This window comes from Topomyia yanbarensis, chromosome 1 (genome assembly GCF_030247195.1).
Source record: "Topomyia yanbarensis strain Yona2022 chromosome 1, ASM3024719v1, whole genome shotgun sequence".
In the NCBI taxonomy this organism is placed as follows: Eukaryota; Metazoa; Arthropoda; class Insecta; order Diptera; family Culicidae; genus Topomyia; species Topomyia yanbarensis.
In genome coordinates, this window is record NC_080670.1 from 153031250 (window position 1) to 153057686 (window position 26437).

The window sequence follows — 26437 nt, forward strand, 5'->3', positions numbered from 1 at the left end:
AAATGTTCAAAATAATCGTACTAAAGAAAATAAATGAAAATTTAATTTTTAGGAAAAGTTCTAAGGTCGGTTTTACCCGTAATTCCCCTACTTGAATTGATTCAAAAAAGTAAAAACGTCAATGGGTCGTTCGTTTTCGAACCCAAAACCAAAACAGGCTTTGAAGCTGCGTCAGTGACAGAACATGCTAAGAAGGCTTTAAATAAAATTAGGAGACACCAATTTTTTATCATCTCAATAATACCCCGTTATTCTTGTTTCTTAACGCGATTAATGACATTCGGGATACGCCAGCACTTTGTATCGCTTCTTCCCGAATCACCCAGCATGCTTTGAAACAGTTGAGTCCAAATACGGAGCTCGCCGGTAACGGTCGCGGTGCGCGTGCTTTCGGTGGAGAAAGGAAAATAATTTGCGCTTTTCGGCTGGCGTCGACCTAGTTCGGGTGTCCAGCGCAGAGCCAAGAACGCAGTGTGTCCGTCCCGAAAGAAAGAAAACAAAACAATAACACATTCGGCACTAATTTTAATCATATCTTAATGTTGTCTAATTTGAGACAAACTTTCACAGTCGGTAGATCTCGCCGCGCTGAGGAGGACGGCGAATAAATTTACATTATATTAATTAGCGACACGTAGCTGGTGAGGAAGACAAGATGTTGAAGTGAAAGATCAATGTTGTTCCAGAAAAAAAGGTGAGAGTTGTAATCGAGAGAACAAATAACGCTAAGAAAGCGATATTGATTTATCGTCGGTCGTCGGGAGGCTTGAACTACGGTCAGTAACGGTGGAGGCTTTCTTCAAAATTATATACGTCGTGTACACAGCCGACAATGCTTCCTCTAATATCTTCTGCGCTAAGAGCTACCTTTATTTGGTGAAGTGAGAGTAAAAGACAGCCCTTCGCCTGTGAGCTTCGAGTAAAAGTTTTAGTCAAAAATTGTGAGAAAGTCAGAGAACCATTGCGCGTCGAAAAAGTCCAATGTGATGAAAGTGAATGTTAGTATTATCTATGGAAGAGTTCTATTATAACAATCGGATATCTATTTCCCTTTGTTGCGTGTGTGTCGAGTTCGTTCAAAAATTTAAAAGTAATTCATAGCATTTAATCTAGTTAGTAGAATCTCGTGATTTTTTTTATTATCCTCAGCTTCGAGAGTCGTTAACTTGTGATCATCAACTTCCACTGCCTATTCTGATAGGAGTGTTCCGTTAAGCCCATAAAGTGATAGTTTGTCAAGCCAAGCGTTAATTGATTCTTCTTTGGACCTGCCAGTCCAGTGACCCGTGTGTATGCAGGGAGTGCCACGAGCAGTTGGAAGCTAACACGCGTCACGACAAGATCAAGTTCAAGTTCAAGTGATCGAAGAATATTTGCCGCTGCGGAAGCTGCCTAAGAGGTCATTGTGTGTGAAAGGAGTTTGTCTGTGCAGGTACATGCAGTTGCAAGAAAAGTTGTTTGTTCCAGTATTCGATTTTTGCTCCCAGTCTCTACGTACTCCTGTTTACTCTGGGTTCCTACCAGAAATAAGAAAAAATAGAGGAAGCGTATACAAGAATGATTTTATCCTGCTTGCTCCGGAGTACTTATGAACTTTATTATGCACTTGGCGTTATTATCATTTTTTCCAGTACGTTTTGTGTAAACTGAAGAAATTACAAAAACGCATTTTATCCACCTAATAGTGCAGTGTGATGAGACATTTGTTACACCAATAAGAACTCCTTATTCGGGTATAATACAGATCAAATTAGTAGGGAACAACATCATTGCCAGAAATTTCGAGAAAGGCAGACAATCGACTTATTGGTTTTGTGAATAAAATATTTAAGTTTTTCATTCAATGCTTTATTTATGGGAAAACTGAATTTCCCTTAAGGGGCTATATATGTAGTGCCAGACCAAAAAATCAAAAAAAATATTTTGGCGTATATTTGAAGTACACATCCTTAACCCTTTCATGCCCAACTTTTTTCTAGTGCATGTAGGGTTTCAAAACTATTTTTCCTTGAAAACGGTGGAGTCAAGAAATACGAAAAGCCTTTTTTCATAAAGATAGGTACTTCCCTTGCAGTGCTAGAAGCTGCTCAATTTTTACCTTCTAATGCTCAATGCAATTCTTCTAGAATATCTACAGTAGTCCAATTGTGTGGAAAACGTAGCCAAAGACATTCAATATTAATAAGTTTTATCAATTTTCAAAAATATTGCAACATAACAAAGATATATGAAAAATTCATTTTCGGTCATCAACATAACCTGTCCCTGGCAGCACTGCTACACTGGAATCCAATCAGACTAATTGCAATAACTTCAGTTCTAGAGATGATCCTTACAACTTTTAATACTCAAATGAAAGGCAATAGTCACATTTATTAGCATTACTTGTTTTTGTAAAGAAATCTTGCCTCAAACAAAAGTTATAGCTGTTTAAAAACGTTGTTGTCCACAAACAACATGGGGATGAATGGGTTAATAGCGTTTATGCAAATTTTCATGGCGCTCCGAGAACTACAACTGAAGTTGCAGCTCTTGATAACACGCTACCTCAACATGACTATTTATAAATCGACTTTTTCTAAAAGTAACCTCATATATTTCGAATACCGGTGGACTCACAATAGCTAGTGATTGAAAAAAGGGTTTTGATTTGCTTATCACTAATCACAAAAAAAAACAAAGTAGAAAGCTCTAAATGTCTGATTTTCTAGGGAAAATCGTTATCATTTTTGGACCCTTCGTTGAATCACTAATAAATGTTTAAAATTAGGGTTCGTTGCGGTTGCTGTAAAATATCTGCTGTAGGTGAGGCACTTTTTCCCGCACATGCGGTGCGAGAAATGAGTTTTCACCACGCGGTATTACCGCAACATCACTTAAAATTAAGGATCAAAATTAAGACATTTGCGATTTGAGACGGAAGCAACTAGATTTATTTCCTTGGCGAATGCTTAGCAATTGCATTGTTAGGAAAATTTCTCTATCAAAACGTGGGATTTTTATTCTCTACCCTACAATAGAGAAACTTAATAACTTGTTTAATCCACCTAGCGGTGTAAACGTGTCTTTCTCCACCATGAACACTACTAGGATTTCAAAATTGTTTATATTCATTGTAAATGTAGGGGAATGTGGTCGGTTGTCGGCACCCTTTTGTCTTTGGCTCATAACATCTCTCCACTTATGCAATAGCGGGGGGGGGATAGGGACATAAGCATTAGACCGGCAACAATTATCACTTCTTTCGGAACACTTTTAATCAAACGGTAATTGGCTTCATATACCATTTGTCAAATATGAGCTTTTTCCGAAAACTCTAGTTCACTTACAAGAATTTTCAAGATTGTATGTATAAATATATGAAAAATGGACAAAAGAAGCAATAAATTCAGTAAAAAATGCCAGTATCATCCTGTGCATACCGTAATCTGCAGTTTTATGGCTTAAGGTGCAAGGATCAACATTGCCGAAGACGGCAAGTTGATGTGATTTTGCAGTAAAAAGATATTCTCATATAAAGTTATGTGTTGCCTCTCTTTCTCGCACATGCTTGGAATAGGAAATTTAAAAAAAATCGGTCTTCAAAGTTAAATAACTCTCTCGGCGAACTTCCAATTAATATGCAACCTTCAACAAAGCTGTTCGTTATAAAATAAGCTATGTGACCATAAGTTTTGAGGTATGTAGAGTTACTGCGGAATTTTTATTTTATTTTAAGTTTTCATTTCCGGTTTTCCATATATATTACTATACAATCATGAAACCTCTTGTGGGTGAACTAGAGCTATCGGAAACAGCTCATATTTTGCATATGATTTGTGCTTCCAATTATCATTTGAATTAGCAGTGTTCCGAAAAAAATTCAAAATTGTTGCCGGTCTAATAAGCATACTAATGGAAAGCTAGAGGCTTTATCTAATAACTGATGAAAAAATTTAATTTATTACTTCAATATGAAAAATGTTACTGACAATTTAGTGAAATGATAATTTTATACTATTGGGAAAAATGTGGTCGGTTGTCGGCACCCCAAAAAAATTTAATTAAATTGGCACAATATGAATAAAAATCACCAACATTCAAAGAGAAAATAAAATTTACTGTACTTTTAACATCATTCCTCAAGCACAATGTGCGTATGTAAAAAGCTGGTACGCATAGTACGCACCACTAACGCACTGGCAGATCGCATTCATATTTACAAGTTGACCAAATTATACCACACAGAGTTGAATTAGATTATTTTTTAAAAGTATATAGAAATATAGAACATTTGGGAACACTGTATCCAAAAAATAACAATTTTTCTAGATTTCCTGACTCATTCTCTTCAAAATGCATCTCACCGATTGTTTATAGACCAAATGAAACCAAAGATATGAATAATAGTTCATAATTGATACATTTTTCCTATGAAAAATTTTCCATGCATGATTATGACACGCCATTCAAATTTGGTCATCAATACACACCTATGACACATGTGAGCGCGATTTTTGTTTACATTTATAGTAAAAACTCGCAACATAGTCAACCGATCTTCGTAATATTTGCGAGATTAATACAGAATAGATAGAAGTATCAATTGTCTTCTTTGAATTGTTTATACAGTTTATAAGTTTCAACATATTCAATCTCAAACTTTAAAAATCGTTGTTTCTCAAAATGCGTTGAATGCCGCTTGTCATAAGATAGCACAACAGCGACGAACTGTCATGGTGGCAAATTTAGAACAAACCATTACTCGCTGACAACAGATCACATCAGTAGAAATGAACCTCACAAAGTAAATACACTCAGGTTTTTTTTTACGCGGGGGATACGAGCCGCGTAAATGAAAACCGCGTAAATGAAAACCGCGTAAATTTCAAAATCCGCGTAAATGACAACCGCGTAAGTTTCAAAATCCGCGTAAATGAAAACCGCGTAAATTTCAAAATCCGCGTAAATGAAAACCGCGTAAATTCCAAAATCCGCGTAAATGAAAACCGCGTAAATTTCAAAATCCGCGTAAATGAAGACCACTTAAATTTAAGAATCCGCGATAAAGGGAACCTCATTGATGGATACCGCGTAAATTCCAAAATCCGCGTAAATGAAAACCGCGTAAATTTCAAAAACCGCGTAAATGAAAACCGCGTAAATTTCAAAAACCGCGTAAATGAAAACCGCGTAAATTTCAAAATCCGCGTAAATGAAAACCGCGTAAATTTCAAAATCCGCGTAAAAAAAAACCGCGTAAAAAAATACCGCGCAAAAAAAAACCGCGTAAAAAAAACTTGAGTGTATTGGCTGTTGACTTATTGGCCCTTCTTAAAAACGCATTAATTTTACGCAGTCAAAACATACCGGAACCCGTTCGGAATCCTGAATGGATTCAGTATGGCCCAGTCAAACTCATTCCAGAATCGGTTAGGAATTCTGAATGGATTCATTGTGAGTTCTAGCTAAAGGGCAACAACCGATTCCGACTCAATCGTTTGTTGCATTTGATCTGGAATCCACGAGGGATTCCAAACCTGTTCCGGAGTAGGTTTGCTTGGAATGAAGAAAATGAAATTTTATTACATGCAGCGCATACGATTCCAACCACCGTCCCTTTATGTGGTACTTTTGGCCGTGCGCGTAGTTTTTTTCAGATATGTGCTATAATGTGGTGTTTCAGAGTTTCGGCTTTTTCAAAAAGTTTGCAGAAGACGCATGAAAACGCTGTCTCCCTGTTGGACCAGAGATGGTGAAGTACTGAAAACTGCCCTATACGCCTCGAACAGGTATTATTTATCTCTGGTGCGGTGAAGTATTTTCAGTTCTGCGATTGTTTTTTTTAAGCCACACAGGGTATTTTGTTTGAGTCCTGGAATAGGGGAAGGCACCATGAAACGCACCGTGTGCATTCGACTTAATTTATTCACTACACTAACCTTTGTGCGACATCATGATTATTTTCAAGTTGCACTTGCACCCGTCGAGTCTGAGCAATATGCGAATTTAGCGAAATCTGAATTCCATGATTTAAAAAAATAGCAAATTTTTCCAGTATTGACGCACGTGGAAAAAGTTTTCTTCTTCATAGCAACTTTTATTTATTTTTGTTTCAATTCAACAAAGAATGTCGATGTAATGCATTCAGCCCTTTTGAATCAACCTGCAGCATGCTTTTGTTTGAATCACTGATTTATTTGGAATAAACAATCATTTTGTTGATTTTCGAAAAGCACAGATAACAAAACTTGTAAGATTGATTCCCAAGATATTTTGGTTGATCTAACCTAAAAATTTAGTTTAGTTTAATAAATTCCATGGTTCACAATAAAGAATTTTTATCGATTAAAAATGAAGTAATGAAGAAATAATTTATAGAATCAAACATGAACAATTCTTTTGCGTGTAGCGATTTTTTATTCTATATTTTCTCATTTTCAGAAAAATTTGCAGTGGGGCCCACAACCGTTTAAAAAATTTCTCGGTAAAAATTGTGCACTTTATAAAAAAAATCACAATTTTGTTTGTTTGTTGATAAGGTCAAATTAATTCTCCAACCAGTAGTTAGCTATGGTCTCTAGCTTTCCATCGATAACGTCTGTCTGCATAGATATTAACCTGGTCAAATGTTATGGCTGAAATAGGTAACTCGGCCCACAACCGGTAGAAACCTCTAAATAATATAGATAATATGGATATCATTAATAAACCAAGCATGAGCATGATGACCCTACAATTCGTAATTGCAACTCTGTGATTGACCATAATAAGCGAAATTGCACAGAGAACCAGCGAATGCGGCCTGGGAGTAGCTCTCCATCCTTAATATGCACGTTTCGAGAGTTCTATGCTTTGAAATGCCAGTAACGGCACCGGCCCACAGTGGGACCAATCCAAAAAAGTTGGGACAAAACCTATTTGAGGCCTTAGATGTCATTTTAGAGCCAACATTTCTTCGTAGGATATGTTCACAATATTATTCTGCAACTTTTTAAATAGAATATTTTGTTGTTGGACTAAAGTAGAGTACCCGAGCAAAAAATTTTTTTTCAAAGTATTGTTTTAGAGGGTCGATGTCTTCGACAAAGTTGTAGAATATTATGTTTTGAATAACTTCTTCTAAGATACCACAGACATCAGACCTCATATTTGAGGCAAAATTGTTGTTTTTTGGAAATATGACCAAAAAATCAGTTTTTCGACTTTTCCATGCTATAAACCTTAATTGATTAATTTAATATTTTCTACAAACTTACAGGTAATATTAAAGTACAACTTTTTGTTGAAGAAACTAATAAGCTAAAATCAATATTTTGGCTTCTGAAACTATTTTTCATATAAATTTACTGTATTTTCATCAAAGATTTCTGTTTTTAGGTGCACTTTTGTGCAGCCAAACTTCGGCTATTCCGATACTCTATTATTCGTAGAATAAAATTAATACTACATAGAAACAGGATATAGTTGGACGCGTTGTTTGGGTGACCATTCATGTACGACGGTTCATAACAAAAAATGTGTTTATATTATTTTCAATTTATATACATTATTAGCTATTAACAAAATCTTATATTTAGTACGCACTTACAAGCATATAGAATATATTGAGTTGATCAATTACGGTTTCAATATGAAAAAGTGAAAAAATAATATAAATTTTGAATTTAAACTACCAAAGAACGATTTCGGCTCAAAAAATAAATAAATGGTATTTTCAACAAAATTGTTCCAAATACAATATTTGACAACTTTGCTGAAGACCTCAACCATTTAAAGAAAATTTGATTTTTTTAGTTCGGGATTTCTACTTTAGTTTAACCAATAAGATTAGTTCTACAAATTCATAAAAGTAGAACAATACCTATTTGAGGCCTTAGATATTATAGAACCTAAGTGTGTGAAAAAAATACTCACAACATAACTGAATCATTTCTATTTTTTTAGATGGTTGAGGACTTCAGCAAAGTTGTATAATATTCAATTTCGAACATTTTTGTTAAAAATACCTTATACATACGGTAGATTTATTTTTTAATCTGAAATTGTTGTTCTTTGGCAGTTTAAATTCAAAATTTAAATGATTTTTTTCACTTTTCCATATTGTAACCGTAATTGATCAACTCAATATGTTCTACATGCTTGTAAGTGCGTGCAAAATATAAGATTTTGTTAATAGCTAATAATGTATATAAATTAAAAATAATATAAACACATTTTATGTTATAAACTGTCGTACATGAATGGTCACCCAAACAACGCGTCCAACTATATCCTGTTTCTATGTAGTATTAATTTTATTCTACGAATAATAGAGTATCGGAATAGCCAAATTTTGGCTGCACAAAAGTGCACCTAAAAACAGAAGTCTTTGATGAAAATAGAGTAAATTTATATGAAAAATAATTTTAGAAGCCAAAATATTGATTTTAGCTTATTAGTTTCTTCAACAAAAAGTTGTATTTTAGTGTTATATGCAAGTTTGTAGAACATATTAAATTAATCAATTAAGGTTTATAGCATGGAAATATCGAAAAACTGATTTTTTGATCATATTTTCAAAAAACAACAATTTTACCTCAAATCTGAGGTCTGACGTCTGTGGTATCTTAGAAGAAGTTATTCAAAACATAATATTCTACAACTTTGTCGAAGACATCGACCCTCTAAAACAATTTTTTGAAAACAGTTTTTTTGCTCGGGTACTCTACTTTAGTCCAACAACAAAATATTCTATTTAAAAAGTTGCAGAATAATATTCTGAACATATCCTACGAAGAAATGTTGGCTCTAAAATGACATCTAAGGCCTCAAATAGGTTTTGTCCCACCTTTTTTAGATTGGTCCCACTGTGCGGCCACGTCCTTACAGTTACCGGGAAAGAAAGGAATGTTAGTGCAACAAATGTTGTTATGGAGACCGATATATCTCTGCATCTTCACGTTTGCCACGGAAGGGAGTTTTTGCTAAAAGGATGGGGTAAAGCGTTGCACAGCTCTGGATTCATCTTGATGAGTGATACGATTTATGCAATTCTCAGTAGTGTTACCATCAATTTATTGCTCTGGGCAGCCGAATCCCGAGAATTTATGATAGATTTTTCGTTTATTGAAATAATTTTGAAAAGCTCGGTTTGTAAAAAAAAGCAATTTCAGCTCCGATAACCGACAGTCGGGAGTGTTGCTTTTGTTTAATTGAACTAAACGGCAGGTGAACAGTTTTATTATTTCTTGCTCCCTCGTTCCGACAAAGCACGTCATTCTGAAATCAACGCAATATAATAAAAAGCGATTACTTTTATTGTCTCGAGGCATTTGTCGATATATTTATGTACGATTTATTTATCGTGTATAAATTTTAGTATTTTTATTAATGACAATGGTGTATTGGCTTCTTTCTCCGCGGACGATTGATTCTTATGTTATAATTATTCGCACGCGTTGTTGTGCTATCTTAGGCACATTTTAAACGGTATAAAATAAGCCCTACTGAAATACCAGAAACGACTAACTTTGCATGTCGGATATACAACCGATGTCATGTGCGCGGTTTTTACGCTAATTACTCGACCAGGATTGAAAACAATGAAAACGAAAAGAAACTAACTTGTCAGCTTTTGCGTCAATATTCAACTTGCATTATTTTTCATGAAGAGATTCAATTAACGTGACAGTAGTATAGTGTATGTAATGCACTACTTCGAAGCATATGCAAGTACCCAAACAATAAGAACAATACATGCAATTTATTGATGATTCAATGGATTAAAAGCAAATCAATGAATATGTCAATTAAACTTTTGTTCTTCGTGCTGATATGACAGCCGAAAATTGGTTTTGAATTCTCCTTGCGAACTGTCAATTCTCAACCCTCATACATAATTCAAAAGTCAGCATTCGCTCAGACAAGACCATGCGTATTCCCCACGTGCATTTAATATCCAGTAGATTAGTTTCCTAGTTGGTCAAATAAACTTCAAACAAAAAAAAAGAAATTAGTTTACTAAGCTTTAAGAAAAGTCAGCTCGATTGGCATCAACCGGTGGATACGTGTTCCCTTACAATGCCATAAAATCAAAAAACATTTAAAATTACATGCGACAAAATATGTGCACTTCAGAACATAACGAAATGAAGACTACTTATTTGCTTAAAAATAAGATCGGAAAAAAATAGTTGCGTAACTGTGGTAGGTCATGTTCCAAGATGGCACTGTTGATGAATCACTTTATAAAAATAAGTGATAAGGGACGCGGACAAAAATAACTGACCACCGTCGAGTATATGCATGCGTATGGATACAATTAATAAAATCACTAAAATAAATAAAATGGAGAGAATTGATGAAAAATACAAGAAGAAAAAAAAGCAGAATAAAATAAATTAAGCGAAATCAAAAAAGTTAAAACAACAAATTTATTTGTGTCGAATTAATTATTTGGATGCAATGAATAAAATTGACTAAACAAATAGTCAGATTATGTAAATGAAGAAACTGTATAAAATGTATGAACTGGAAAAATGAAAAAATTGTATAAAGTGAAAACAGCGAATGAAATATGTTAAATGAATGATATGAATAGAATGCATGAAATGGATAAACTGATCAGAATGAATCTAACAATCTCTTGAACAAATTATTGGCGATAAATTAACACACAAAAATATATTAATAGAAAACCAATTTTTCAAGACCTTAAGTATTTCAAAAATCATAACACATGAACCATTAGAGATAGCCATATAGTTTCTTCAGAAAAGTTGCTTCAACTTGATTGATTTATAATTTTGTTGAACATTATGCAGCTGAATTTTACATATCTAAAAAGTTGATACTTTGAACATCCTAACCACAAGGACCACCCTAATTCAACTATAAAAAAATCGGCAAGAAAGTACTAATCGGTAGGAAAGTTTGCCGAAGATATCATATATCTAAAACCAACGGTTTGGGCGCAAACAGTTTGGTCTTCCTAAATACAGCTTTGTGACCATAGTTCAACGGATTGACAGCCACGAACTTGAGATGCTATGTGTCGACGCAGAAACACTTGAAACAATCGGTGGATCCAGAGAGGAAGGACTGGGAGGGGCTCCGAACAAAGCCAAATATTTTCAAATTGTTAAGAAATTATAAATTAGTTTCAAATTTAAAGTAGTTTCAAACTCAAATTCATTTCAAACCATTTTTTACTGGTTTTTATTGAATGCGGTTATTGCGTATTACGTAGTGTGTTCTAGAGATGGTCGGGTTTCAATTTTTCCTAACCCGAACCCGAGCCCGAGAGCTTGAAAATTAAAAAACCCGAACCCGACCCGAGCCCGAACATTTTAAAATTGCAAAACCCGAATCCGACCCGAACCGGAAATGAAAATATTGTAAAACCCGAGCATGACCCGAACCCGATAATTTCAAAATTCAAAAACCCGAGCGCGACCCGGACCAGAAAATTTATAATTCGAGGAACCCGATCTGTTAATACGGAACCGGATTTGTTAACCCATTATTGCCCAACCTACTATATATAGTAGGTGCTAAGAATAACTCCTATTACTTAAGGAATAACGCAGAACAGGCGTTGTCAATGAGTTGATATTGTTCATATACTCTTACAGAATACGTTTAGAGAAATTAGAGTGGTTAAACCGGTGTTTATGTTTTGTTTTTATTCAATTTTCCCTTAAGGGGTTACACATTTTTGCCATGATGAAAAAATCGAATTTTTGTAAATTAGATATTCTCAAACTACATACGCTGAGGAAAATTTTCTCAAAATTTCATTAAGATCGGAATACTAAAACTTGAGTTACAGCGATTCATAGACCGCTACCCATTGACCACTCGTAGGCGGTGCGTAGTGTTTGATACGCTAGACTGTTGACTCGCTGCAGCAGCAGTAAAACTTTATTATCTCGGAATTGTATTTTGTTGAAAAGTTCATTCGCGGCGACCACGATATCTCAGGAATTAATTAATCGATCAATCTTAAATTTTCACTTGTTGTTTCTTATTATATCAGCTACTCTTAGTAGGAAATTAATTTCACTGGAATGACCACATCATTTTTTCCAATCGGAAAACTCAATTTGTGCTGCGTGTGAAGAATAAGTTGGGCAATAATGGGTTAATACGGAGAATCAACCAAAGATCCCGAAGGTTTTTAAATTTAGGCACCCGAGCTAGATCCAAGGTTCATCCAAAAGAATCGTCCAAGGCTCATCCAAAATGATTATAGAATCACTCCAACCTGAAGTAGCACCATACGCGTCCAGTTATATCTACCTATGGCAAAACGATTTACAGGCGAGAGGAATTGGCATTTATATTTACTATTATAAGTAGGATAAATCGGTGGCTATCGCATGGGGAAACAAGAGGCATAATGATGACAGATTCAAACAATCTTCCTCGTCGTACATAACCAAAATTTCTATCTTTTTATTGAAAACCATTCCTTGCTTGTCTATTGGCAAGTCGTATCCCACAGTTTAAACGGCGTCACCCGCGTTACTGGTTCGTACGGTCAAACTTAAACTTGTGTCGAAGGTTGTCAATCAAAATTGACGGCCTGAATCCGAAAATTCCAAATGCGAAAAACCCGAGCCCGACCCGAACCCGATAGCTTTAAATTTTCCAAAACCCGAACCCGAAAAATTCAAATTTCAAAGCCCGGAACCCTATCCCAACCCGAGAGGTTTAAATTTACTAAACCCGAACCCGACCCGAAACCCGTTAGGTTCGGGTCGCGTCCGGGTTTCGGGTCCAAAAATCCGAACCCGACAATATCTAATGTGTTCATGTGTGCCAAAGTCCAAAAACTTTAATATTTTTCATAAAATTTTTTTCGAGATTGCATGAAATCTCGACGTTTCATGAATTTTAAAAGCATCAAAAATGATAATTCAATTTTGAAATTATATGAGAAAGGTAAAATCAGTTATTGAGGGAGGCCCATTTTGTTGGACATTTCATCAAAATTTTGACAATCAGGTATGTCCAAAAAACTCTGCTTTATGCATATGGAAAAACAATTCATTAATTTGTAGCCTGAGATAGAAAACTTTTCCAGTTTGAGTTAAATGGGATTCTGTCAATACGACTAGCCTCGGTTTTATATGATCAATCGGAAGCTTTAGCTTTTCAATGTGTTTGGGAAGCCCGGAAAAGCTCAAAAAAGAATACTTCATAGTGCTACTTTCTGTCAAAATAGCAGCCGTTTTCACCCACCGGCCAAAAATTTAAAAAGTGTAACTAAATTTTTGCGTATTCCATTTTAAACTGAAATCATCTATCCGCATTTTTGTTCTGAGCCACTTAAAACTGGTTCACTGGAGAAGAATTCTTGATAATTATTCTGTCTGTTACTGGTTTGATCATTTGAATATTTTCGATATTGTTCGAAGGCAACGAGCGCGCGTGACCAAAGTCACTTGCTGTAGTATATATGTATAGGATAATGAGCCTATTTTGTCCCTGTTTTGGGAGTTGGCCGCACGATTTCACTAATTACTTAGCCTAAAACCGAAATGGAATACGTATTGATTTGGTATTTCATTCAATCAATGTGTTAAACAAAGATGGCAGACGCTACTCTTACGGCCAATTTCTTCACTGGATGAAAACCGGTTTTCGCTGAAAACCAGTTTTCAGGTCGCTGTTGACCAATTAGCCGAAAACCGGTTTTCATCCAAGCGAAGAAATTGGCCGTTCCTGTAACGGTTTCAAAATGGTTGGGTAATAACAGGAACAGAGTGGAAGATGAGTACATTACCCTATACCTAAAAACTAAATTTTCATCCTCATAGTGATAAGTCTGAAAGCCTTTTGTCGAAATACGAGAAGGATAGATCGTTATGCGAAAAAACGATGACTAATGATAAATTCTTATGGGAAGATCACAGGGAAGAACTAGTTTATATCTTTTATTCATTTTAATCACGCCAAGTTTACGATACCTGCTTATTTGTCAGCTGGTGTGGTGCGAGCAAGATCAGGTTCATGTAATCAAAAGTTCAGTGAACCATAGCGTTGTTGTTTCAAGAATCAACCAAGGAATGTTATTCCGAAACATTGTTGATTGGAGAGGGCTTCTGATGACTCAATCAATAGGAATGCACAAATTATTAGACCTCTTACACTAAAGTGTACTTATCGTTATTTCTCGTTTGTTGTCTATTCCAGTTTGCGTAGATGCTCGGAAAGGTGCTGCTAGAACTTAGTTCAAGTTAGTTGCAAGCAAATTCGGAATTTCCAGACAAAGAAAAGTACGTAGCATACTGAGTACGTACTCTTGCCCAAGATAAACACACGAGATACGAGGAGGGCACGACTCTACTTCACAAGTAGCTATAGCAGACAAACAAGACAAAAAAAAATCACTCCAACCATGACACGACCGGTTGGACCTAGCAGAACCAGTGCAAATCTCCGACACCGGTAAGTGTTCAAAATCTCGTTATTCAAATATTTTCCCATCACGGCGACCAACGCGCCCCCGGGGTCCAGCCGAATCCATCGCATCGTACTGGGTTCGAAAATGGTCAGGATTTTCGCATAAATCATTCCTTGCTGTTGGTCGGGACGTCTGCCGAGAATTCACTTGCTTTTCTGTCTGTACCTTAGCCAACTGGTTGCACCTAATCTGAATGAACTTTTTTTCTTCTTATTCGGTTATTTTTCTTCCTGAACATTTCATGTAGGAGCCGCATATTTTTCATCGCTAGCATAATCACACATGTTCCACGCCAGGCGGTGGCAGCAGTCCTGCTGGCATCGGTGCTCGGAATGCTACTAGCCGGAACGGGAGATGCATACGCGTTGTCCGGTTACGATACCAGTTCCAGAAAAGTTAGCCTAGTGGTGAGTAGCGTCTTGCAATGAAAATAACGTAAAATACTACAGGGGTAAATTCATCCAGTAAAAAAAGTATGGTGTTCCCATGGTCCTAGATATTCGACAGTAGCTCACTTTCATTATTAGGTTTGTTTTTCTCTTACGATTTGTAATGGCAGTTTCTTAAAGTTGAAAGAAATTTGTCACGTGTTGACCCTGAATGCCGGTACTCGAAATACTTTTCCCTAGAAAATTTTCTTCTCAACTTCTTGCACCGCGAACTTACGTTTCTAGATGCAGCAGCAGATGTGGATAGTTGAACAACATTTAGATAGATGCAGATTTACATTGTTACCTACATGCACCTTGCAAGTTTTACCTTTTTCCAACCAGGGTGAACGTGATCAGAAGTCTTTTTTTTCTCGTCGAGCTGCCGTGTTGGTTGGCAACTGCCATTCAGGATGCACTGTGATGGCAGTCAAATTGAGTTTTGATGTCAAAGATGCATACGTACATATCCACTGGAAGAGCAGGTGTGTTTTTCTTTGTTCATATTTTACCATTTCAAAGATAGAACTAACTCTATAGCACAACAGCTCGGATGCTGAACTTCGAAATGAAATTCTTTTCGTATTTTTTATGTTGCGGTTTCATTCATTCTGCTGCGTTTGACCAAAGAATGGCAGTTTTCCAATATTTTGATTTGCTTCTACAGCCATAGACTCGTTCTAGGCTTCAACTGTGCACAAATATTACATTCCTTGCGTAACGAAAGTTGACGTAAACGTTTATGAAACTTCTACGTTCTAACTATGTTCTAACTATGTCTAACGATAGACACAAAGGAATGCGTATAGGTTAGTATCGAAGCATAGATTCATTTTTGAGAAAAAAAATAGAGTTAAGTCCCTTATATTTGGTCGGTGCCAAATCCGAAAGCCAGTAGTCCGAAAGGGTTACTAAGCCAGTAGAAATTACGTCGAATACGTCATTAAGCCGGATGGGTTATTAGACCGAATGGGTATTAGGACGAATGGACCATTAGGTTTAATGTGAAGAAATTTAAAGAATCATTAGATAGTTTGTCTCCGGGAGCAAAAGTAATATTTTACCTTCGTTTAGACCTAACGTAAGGTAATTGACATAGCGGCCCGTAGCAGTTAGTAGTGTCAGTGGACAATCTCGGAGATTGATCGGAGAGATCGCAGTGCTTAACGCATGATTCATGTGTTTTAATGGAAGCCTGGCAAATAAAAGTTTGTATGTGTTCTCCTTCTTTAAAACATGAGCTTTACTTTTCAATTTTCTCAAAACTAGGATTAGGGAATTCGCCCCGTTAATTGGCAACTGGAGTCCAAAGAAGCGGTAGCAACGTCAGCAAGTTTTAATCTGCCCGATTGATTAGATTACATTATTGATAGATCATTACATTCCCACCTGTGTGTTAGTAAACTTTAGAGATTTTGTATTTAGACTTATTATCTTCGTCATTAAATAAACGGTTCTATATGTTGTTTCAGCAACAATGTTGCTTGATGCAATGTTTACAACTGAAGAATTTATAAATGTGAATATTTTTTATAGCTACTGAGCATTAACCCATTCATACCCATGTTGTTTGTGGACAACAACGTTTTTAAATAGCTATAACTTTTCATTGGGGCTAGATAAAAGTAAGTAAAGCTAATAAATGTGATTGTTGCCTTTCATTTGAGCATTAACAATTACCAGGATCAGCTCTAGAACTGAAGTTATTTCAATTAGTCTGATTGGATTCCGATGGAGCAGTGCTGCCAGAGACAGTGTACGTTGATGATGGAAAATGAATTTTTCATATATCTTCGGTATGGTGCAATATTATTGAAACGGATAAAGCTTATTAATTTAGGCTGCCTTTGGCTATGTTTTTCACGTAATTAGACTAATACAAATATTATAGGAGAATTGTATTGACCATTAGAAGGTAAAAATTGAGCAGCTTCTAGCACTGCAAGGGAAGCACCTTTATCAAGAAAAAAAGATTTTAGTGTTTCTTGATCTCACCGTTATCAAGGAAAAATAGTTTTAAAACCCTACATGCACTAGAAAAAAGTTGGGCATGAAAGGGTTAACTGTTCTCTGTTCTGTTAATTTTTTGAGTAATTGGTATGATTGTGTGATAATGTAGTCGCGCCAAGCGAATAAAAATGCCATACTCAAGTGGACTGTCAAATTTGACTATTCGGCCTAATAACGCATTGACCCGTTCGGCTCAATGGCTTTCGGCTTGATGACCCATTCGACCTAATGACTTTCGGCCTAACGGAATTCGACCGAACGACATTCCACCTAATGAATATCGGCCTATTAACCGTTTTGGTTTTCAGTAATAGGTATAGAAATAGGTATAGCTTTTAGTAATTTCTTTTTCCCTTTCGGGAAAGTAAGATGTAATGAATTGACAAATAATCACAAGCAAAAATGGGAACCGTAAACATTTTAGTTTGAAAATGGATAACATTTTTATGTATATTTGCTTAGCATAAGTAGAGCTACTATGCTATAACCTTTGAAAGCTTGAACCTCTGCACAAGAGCTTTTTTGCCAAAATAGTATACTTAATTATTATGCTCGTCGTGAAAAAGGCACGTGGTAAAAAAGATGTTTTTAGGGGGATAGAAATTGTTTGAATTCGTTTATTTTATAGCATGGGTGCCGAACCCTCAAAGGGGAAATTATAATTTTCGCATACATGCAAACAAACAGATAAGACGGTAGCCAACGAATGCTGTACGGAAAGGGAATTTTTAGTTTGAAATATATCGACATCGTGAGCGGACCATTTAGTTGAAATATAACCGGTTATTCGAGCTACAATTGTTTCAATAAAATATCCGGATCCTTGTGCACCTGATCATTTCGTACAATTATTCCGGAAATCTCTGGTAGCCGCTATTTAGACGATTCGTGCGATTGCCTTTTACTTACCGACTCGTCGCATGACGAACCTGGAAACCGCCAGACCCAAGAAACCAACACAACAGGGTCCAACAGTATTTTTTTTCCAAATTCCTTTTCAAGTCCCCAATTTTCCTTTCCGAATAATCGATTCACAATCGAAGTAGCATTCTACAATCCGTCGCATGAATTGGCGAGCAGTATACACATAGCGACAACCAGGCGATCTACTAGACCATGCAAAGCAAAATAGAGCCGGCGTATTGGTGGAACGGCACAGCACCCTCCGTGCTTTCTGTCTAAAAGCAAGAAAACAAGTTCAGAGAGCAAGATCTGAGGCAGTAAGGGCATGAATGCAACGTTTCGTTCCGAGCGGCAAGGGCAGTTTTTAACTGTGAATAGTTCACCTGCTACAAGGAGACACTATGCAGAGAAGCAGACGCCAACGCGTGCGCTGATAAACTGAAGACCATCGTGGAAAGTCTCTTGCCGAAGCATGACCTAACCGCTTGGCCGACAAACCCCGTAGGTCGATGTAGACGGTGGAAATATTGGTGACAATCAGGCCTCCAACGATGGGCTCCCTGCTGTGGCAATTAAAAATATTAAAAGCAAAGAATGTTCCCGATACGGACGGTATCCCCAACGGTATACAACGATCCTGGTGTTTCCGAACATGTTCAGGACAGTGCTACAGAAATGCCTGAACGAAGGTTACTTCCTGGATAGATGCAAGATCTTGAAGCTGGTCTTGTTGTCAAGACCAAAAAAACCACTAGGATACTCAGAGATCCGTATTGGCCCATATGTCTACTGGATACTTTTGGTAAACTTCTGGAGAGGGTCATCCTCAACAGACTTGTGAATTATGCTGAAAGTGAGAACAGGCTAGCGCAGAGGCAATTCGGATTCCGGAAAGGGATTTCAATTGTGGATGCAACCCACACAGTCATCACGATCACGGAGAAAGCATTGAAGCCAAGGAGAAAGGTGCACCATTGTAGCGATGGGCGTTCAATACCGCCTGTGCAAATTTTTGTAAGGTTACTTGCAGAATCGATTTGCAGCTTATACAATAACCGGCGAGACTCTGGAGGAAGTGACAGTAGATCTCATACTCAATACTGAAGTATCGAAAATGTGTCAAACTCGAAGCGGAATTGGACGAAGCTGACGACCACATTATTTCTAATGACTGTTCGTATCGCGAGCGCGTACATAACGATGTCGTCTAAGCGGTATGTGTCATTCATGGGATGATCTCCATTTGTATCATTCTGACTGAGGACGCAAATATATACACGAAGTGCAAGAAGACTGATCTGAGTGGATTCGTTGGCTAAGGACCAGCAAGAGTGGGACAAGATGGAGAAAGGATGGTGTACCCATCGGCTCATCCCAAATGTGTTGTCGTGGGTGCATAGGAAGCGTGGAGAGATAAACTTCCATTTGACGCAGTTTTTGCCTGGGAACTGATGTTCCCGGAAGTAACTGCATCGGTTCAGACATGCTTTGTCACCGTTACGTGGACTTTCAATGCCGTATGCCGAAGTCCGAAGGAAGATGCCCGGCGCAACAGTCGACAATATAGTCAAAGCGATGTACCACGACGCACATACTTGGCACGCTGTAAACAGAGTAAGGACGAGGATACCTCCCGAGTTCCAGAGGATGTGGCGAAGGGATAAACAAAGCAGCACCACCGGTTAGAAAGTCGCCATGAAACAAGAAATCGGGCTCGGAAGAAATTCCTTCACCGTGGAACTGTCCATCGTTGTAGACTAGGTCCACCGCCGGAGACTAGATGGGTGGCGTTAGATGAAGTACTGGTTTCGGAACGTCGCGTCGAGTGGTAAGTGTAGTGGAAGTCATGCTCCATGGGGAACTGCAGGACCAACCTCGGCATTCTACTACCGGTTTGTCTGCGGATAACACCTGACATCGTGCTGCATGGACCAATGTGTTGGAGTATAAACAGGGCTCAGGCGAATGAAGTTGCCGAGCTCAAGCAGCTTGGTGAGACGCCAAAATGACGATGACCGGTTGTCATTGGAGGAGGTTTCAATGCTTGGGCAGTAGAGTGGAGAAATAGACGTACCAACACAGGAGGATATAGTAATCTGGAAGCTCTAACCAAGCTGTATGTTATGCCATGCACCACTTTTCGCTGGGACGGCCGAGAATCCAACGTCGACGATACCTTTTGCAGCCTGTCGCTGGTAGCAACCATGAACTGTAGGGTTAGCAAAGACTACACGCATAATGACCACCTGGAAATCCGGTACAGCATTGGTCAACGAAACTGTGCTAAAACACAGAGGGCCAGCACCCATAAGCGGAAGTGCAAGATGAAGTCATTCGACAAGGATCTCTTTGTGGATACACTCCGAGCAGCAAGTGACTCTGCTAACCTCAATGCAGATGAGTTTAAAGAAACGTTAGACACTACCATACCAAGAAAACTAGAGCCTATGAACAGGCGGCACCCAACTTACCAGTGGAACGAGATGCTTGGTACCCTCCGTGCTAGCTGGTAGTGGAGATAGAAGAAACGTTCAGAGAGCTGGATGTGAAGCCGTCAGAGAGGAGCGAAATATAGTGTTTCGCACCACAAGGGCCAAATTGAGTTAATGCTAAGTTAATCGACATGCTTTAAAGAGCGGTGTCAAGGCACTGGCACTAATCGCTGCCTGTGGCGAAGCATACCGTGTGGCAATGGCGAAGATCAGAGGGCCCCTGATGGAAATGTGCCCTGGCAAGCTGAAGCTAATCGTAGAAGAGCTTTCCCTGGAGTGCGACCCAACAAGCCAACGCCGAAGTGATCCAAGTCTTCAACTAAGAGCTCGTAGCTGTGGCAAAGGGTCTAAAGGCGAAGAACGCGCCAGGGTCAAATGGAATCTGCAACGTTGTTGAGAGAGCTGCAATCCAGGCATTCTCGGAAATGTTTAGAAACGTGCTCCAAAAGATTTTAGACGAAATGTATTTCTCTAACAAATGGCAGCTACAGAAGTTTGTGCTACTTCTCAAACCAGGCAAAACTGCCGGCGATCTAGCGTCGTATAGACCAATATGCCTGTTGGATACGCTCGGAGAAACTTTTAACCTTCAACAGGCTGAAAACAATTATGGAGAGCAATCAAGGGTTGTCAAAGAACCAGGTTGGATTGCGGGAAGGCAAGTCTACGGTAGACACTATTCGGACCGTAATCGAGAGGGTTGATTTGGCGCTCAAACTAAAAAGAAAAGATAATCGATGTTGTACTGTGATGACGATGGACGTCAAGAACGCGTTCAATAGCGCGAGCTGAGCAGCCATTGCTGAATCACTGCGCATAAAAAGGGTCTCTAACTACATATGCAGAATTCTGAGGGAATATTTCCAGAATTGGGTTCTGGCCAACGAGACAAATAGGTGAAAGAAATCGGTTAAAATTTCGGTAATAGTCCCATAATGCTCTATACTGATTTCCACGCTCTGGAACGGGATGTATAACGGCGTACTGATGCTGTTTGGGGATGTGGAGGTTGTCGAAAGACATTGAAAGAGGTGGAAATTTCGGCGATGGAAGCGATCGACATGATCGGAAATTGGATACAAGGAGTAATGTTGCGGATAACCCACCACAAAATGGAGGTGCTAGAGGTCAGCAACCGTACAGTGCTGCAGCGCACAGAAGTCATTGTTGGGGGACATAAAATCGTCGTCGAAGTGGGCACTGAAACAACTGGGTGTGATGATTGATGACCGGCTGAACTTCAACATCCAGGTTGACTATGCCTTCGAGAAGGCGGTTGCTCTAACCAGAATACAGCAGTGCCAAATAGTAGCAGGAGACCTCTTTTGGTTAGCGTAGCATAGTAGATACTGAGGTACGGAGGTCTCGTTTAGGTTTCGGCATTGGAAATACAACGGAATCGAGAAAAGCTGAGTTACCGCTGTAACGATCCACATCGGCATTCTAATGTAGGATAGTGAACGCTATAAGCGGTAGTGAACCAAGGGAGTACGAAAAACACTGGGAGGTAACTCAATGATCAAATGGCAGTAAGATTGGGATTCGACAAAAAAGGAAGGTAAACTCACTGGTTTATACCAGTTCTGGCGACCTGGGTAAATAGGATGTATTAGGCATGACGAAACGCGACCCCATCGTTAAACGTAGAGTCTGAGTAGGGTAGATCAACCATCGGGGACTAGCCGAGTAGATTGCGAAAAAGCAAGGAGTTTTTATTTCGATTATAGAGGTTTTAACATTAAGGTCATTCGCCTCTTCGCGTTAGAAAATTCTCTTAAGAAAAATCTCTAACCCTATGTGCGGGGGGGTTGGGAATCGAACCCAGGTGAGCTGCGTAAAAGGCAATTGATTGACCAACTACGCTATACCCGCCCCTAGCAAGCAAGAAGCTAAATGGCTTAAACAAACGGACAGAGGTGGGTACTAAATTGTTCAACGAAGGCGAAGGATCCAATGAGCCCAAGGAAAGAAGATGTGCAACGGCATAATTCCTCCCGAAGTAGTACTCAACGGTAGCTCCGGGAACACGTGAACATGGAGATGCAAAGGGTTAAGAATTAAGCTGTAGGCGAAATAGAGAAAGAATAGTATGAATTGAGCAGTACTACGTTTCAAGTCGGCTAACAGAAGCGAAGAGGAAACCAATATTGTATTGTGGTCACGATAGATGTGAATAATTCGTTTAACTGCGCCAGCTAGGAAACCAGCGCCGAAGCCCTGCACAGAATGAGAATCCCCAATTGTCTGTACCAGAACCTGAAGAGCTACTTCCAGAGCATGTTGCTGTTCGAGACAAACGAAGAGTAGAAGTCAATTTGAGTCATAGTGGGCGTTCCTCGGGGATCCATTATCGGTGTAATTCTTTGGAACAAGATGTACGATGAGGTCTTGACACTGCGGTTGCCTAAGAAAGTGAAAATCATGGTTTCGCGGACAACGTGTCACCAACAGTAGAGTTGTCAGTGACGGAGAACCGAAAAACTGATGTTCCGACAGATGGCCGTACGAGTAACGAGTGCGTAAAGAATGATATCGTCGGAGGCTGTATGCGTTATCGCCGAGATGATCGCCAGCTGCATCATTCTGGCGGAGGACATCGACTGTTAAAAACGAAGAAACGTCAGAATCGTGAGGAAGATGGTGAGACTCAACTCGATGGCGAGGTGGTAGTAGAATTGGGACATTACAGAGAAGGAATGACCTACCGACTCAATCCCAGACCCGTCGACATGGGTCAATAGAAACCACGGAGAGGTAAACTTCCACCTCACACAGCTCCTGTTGGGCCACGGCTGCTTAAGGAAGTATCTTCATCGGTTCGGGCAAGCAACGTCACCATTGTGCCCGGTGTGTGGAATTGTTGAGGAGACACCGAAGCTGTAGTCTTCGAATGTTCGAGGCTCGAAGCGACACGCTGAGAGATGCTTGAAACGGGAGGCCCGGGCATCAACCTGAATAATGGCGTCTTATAGAGAAACGGGCGTGATGAACAGCGAGTGAGCAGTTTCGGGAGAGCAGACATTGCCGGGAACTTTCCGCCGAAGTAGGCTAGATCCACTGCCGTGCATTACTTCTTTCGCCGGGGACCTCTCCGTCGGCTTAAGTTAGATTCACCACCGAAGACTTGACTAACGCGACGAGACATCACTAGTCGCGGATCGTCGGGGTACCAGCGATCCCCTCGGCTCCATCGGAAGTTGTGGTGCTGAGTGGCACAAGGGAGCCGAGTTATAGTGCTGAATGGCGTAAAAGAGCTGAAGGTTCAGTAAATTGAACAATCTGGAGCTTGCCGCCCAGATTGTCCTCTTAGGGGAAGAGCACTAAATCTCAACCCATAGCTAGCTTCTCTGCTATCATACGGAAATTGGCTGAAAGAGTAGTTGTTTTAGCGGGTTAGGCGGCTACCAAAACCCGAGTTTTTGGTTTTTGTGCATTTTTTCCTGCTCAGGGTATTTTTGAACATTTATTCTGTTATCTAAAAATGATATAGAAATCTGGACAGTTTGAGCGATTTCAATTAGCTATAGATTAGTCAGTAAAGAATGTTTTGAAAATTTAGAGCCTTAGTACTCAAGTGAGAGCAAGGATGTGAAATATACAGATCAGAAAGATAGATTTATGTTAATGGAAATGTAAAAATCACCAAACCGTTATAGGGATTTATATGGTTTATATGGTTTGACACTCATTTCAATTCCGAACTCAACGTAATCATCAACGTTGCGTCAGATACTCTCAAAAAGTGTCTTCTGTTCAAACTGATGTTCTGAAAGTTAACCGGATCTTACAAAAGTAATCTTCCGGAAGTCACACAGTGTTCAACGTTCTGAAATTCGGTCGATGTTGTCTTAAAACTTGAGGCGGTCGCTTAAATGTAGATAATAGAGTGATTGATGGAGGGTTAACCAGAAAATTAGAACAAGGACTGCAGTTAGCAGAATTATAACAAACTTTCATTAATCGTGGATGTTACAAGTGAATTTGTCATTTGCATCCATTTAAAAATTATATGTTTTTTTGAAACATTGGCGAGATAATATATCTTTCACTTTCTAAGAGTTCAGTTTGGCAAATCGTAACATAGCACCCTATAAATCTGACTCAACGGTTATGTTCCCTACTGCTTAGCCACATTGTGTTGAAATATAATTCAATGTGAAATGCCTAAATGTTTGACATAATAGAATTTATCTGAAACCACATTCTAGTCTTGCTGTGAACCGTTCTTGTTTCAGAATATACCAACCTGTTTAGTCTGTTCAGTTTGCTATACTTACTCACGCCCTACCAACTAAAAGCTCGAACAAAGAAAACCGATGGATTTATGGAGCCATAGTGCCCACGCCGTTCAACATTCTCTACCCTTCTATCCACCAACGTTCCGTTAAATGATATATTAGACTGACAATGGACACAATATTTTCTCGTTCTTCCTCCAAGCAGAGGAGCCGAAGTACCAACATAGTGGACAGTGTGACTGTGGTTAAACCGCAAAATCTGCTACGGTTCGCACACCTGTTGGATAGCTTCCCATCCAGTGCCGGGCCGCTGCCGGTTCTTCGTGAAAAACCGCTTCACCGGTGCCGCGCCAAACGTCTAACTTATCACGTCATATGGCTTCCGGTTCTTAAAGATGTTCGTTCAACCAGCCAAGCCAGGCAGACGTCACGTGAAGGTAGAATCGGTGAATTTGGGTTTTTGGATGGAGTGGAGTAAGTCGGCCTATTCGCAACCAGGGACTTTTTCTTTAAATCTTTTTTTAAAAGTTCATGCATATCTTTCACTGGATCAAATTATTAAAGGCAAAAAAATCCCGGTAAAAATTCGCCAGCTCACCCTTGGCGCTGCCGAAGCTAGCCGGGAAAGATGACAGCGCCCCACGTGCGAATGAAAATAAATTGCAATATATTTCACATAATAAGACGACGATCTTTTATAATCGGATTTATATCCAACGGGGAGCAGGCAGTCAGAGGAGCCACCAAGAAATAACTATGCCTGGAGGTGTTCCTGGATGCTTTGCGTCAACGGGGCAGGACGAAAAATGGCCACCGGTCGTCTCAACACATTGTGTCACTTTTCTTTCTTCTGCCGAGGAACAGATTTTCCCGCGCACTCACTCTCCTCGGAAGTACGGAAGAAGAGCCGTGTACGAGATAAATGGGGCAGTTATTTTCGCTGTCAGTGGTGATGGAGGTGTTCGATAAAGGACCGAAATTGAAATTGATTAAATGACAGTAATGTTTGTGGTCTTTTGTGTAGTCATGGATCAAACCTGACCTGAGGGAAGCTTTGATTATAACTCTTTCTGAGCCAGAGTTGATTTGAACCTAGCGAAGTAGAGTGACTGTAACATTCTACAGCTCCAAACGGTGAATAAGAGCCTCTTTAAAAGATCAAATATGGCTCTTGTTAGAGTTGGCGTCTCTATATGGTGAAATGTAGAACTAAAATTTTCTAGTAAAAATGATTTACATCTTGTACTAAAATTCTTTCAGACATGTCATTAAGCTAGACCCAACCAATATTTCGCAAAAAACGTAAAAAAGCAAAAAAGGTAGTGGGAATTGATTACTTATTCAACAACTGACAATTGACTATAACATATGCCGTTAGACCCCATGTAATACTGACTCAGATATCACTTCATTGAAAATTTAACAACTTCTCACAAGGAAGTTGGATTGATTAGCAGTCTTTGGTGGGATTTCTCCGAGTAAATTGTCGAAAAATCCCATACAAACTTTGGTAGCAAGATTTGTCCAATTTGGCTCAAATTTGGTACAGACACTCCTGGTGGGACTAGAAATCTACTCAGAGGTAGCCCGATTTTTTCTTGTCACTCTAATGTACACCACAAACGCCTCTAAGATAATACTCAAACCACTGTCAATAATAGAATTTAATAAAAAAAAAAGATGGGTGGGTAATGTCAGAGACATAACCGGAGTGAAGTAAATTCTGGTAAATTCTGCTCTGGAATAAGCAATTTCTATGCGATTTTGTCGACTTTAGCACATTCATAGTTTATTTGGAGTATTTTTGGAATTATCAAGTTGACAATTTGCAACATTCTTTGAAAATATTGTTGAACTTTTATGAATGAAGGCACGAAAACGAGCGTTTGACCGTCGTCCTACTACCAGCATAAGAGAAGTAGCAGATCAGCATTT

General features: G+C 38.8%; 1 protein-coding gene across 1 annotated transcript in view; it reads left to right on the forward strand.

Moving 5' to 3' along the window:
* The first annotated feature begins 568 nt into the window (after positions 1-568).
* LOC131677887 (phospholipase A1 VesT1.02-like) overlaps positions 569-26437 on the forward strand; it is an 81038-nt gene continuing 55169 nt past the window's right edge. Inside the window, exons 1-3 of the mRNA XM_058957980.1 lie at positions 569-694; positions 14161-14415; positions 14679-14838. Of these exons, the coding sequence (XP_058813963.1) occupies positions 14366-14415; positions 14679-14838 (210 nt within the window). The 5' untranslated portion in view covers positions 569-694; positions 14161-14365. The remainder of the gene's footprint in view (positions 695-14160; positions 14416-14678; positions 14839-26437) is intronic.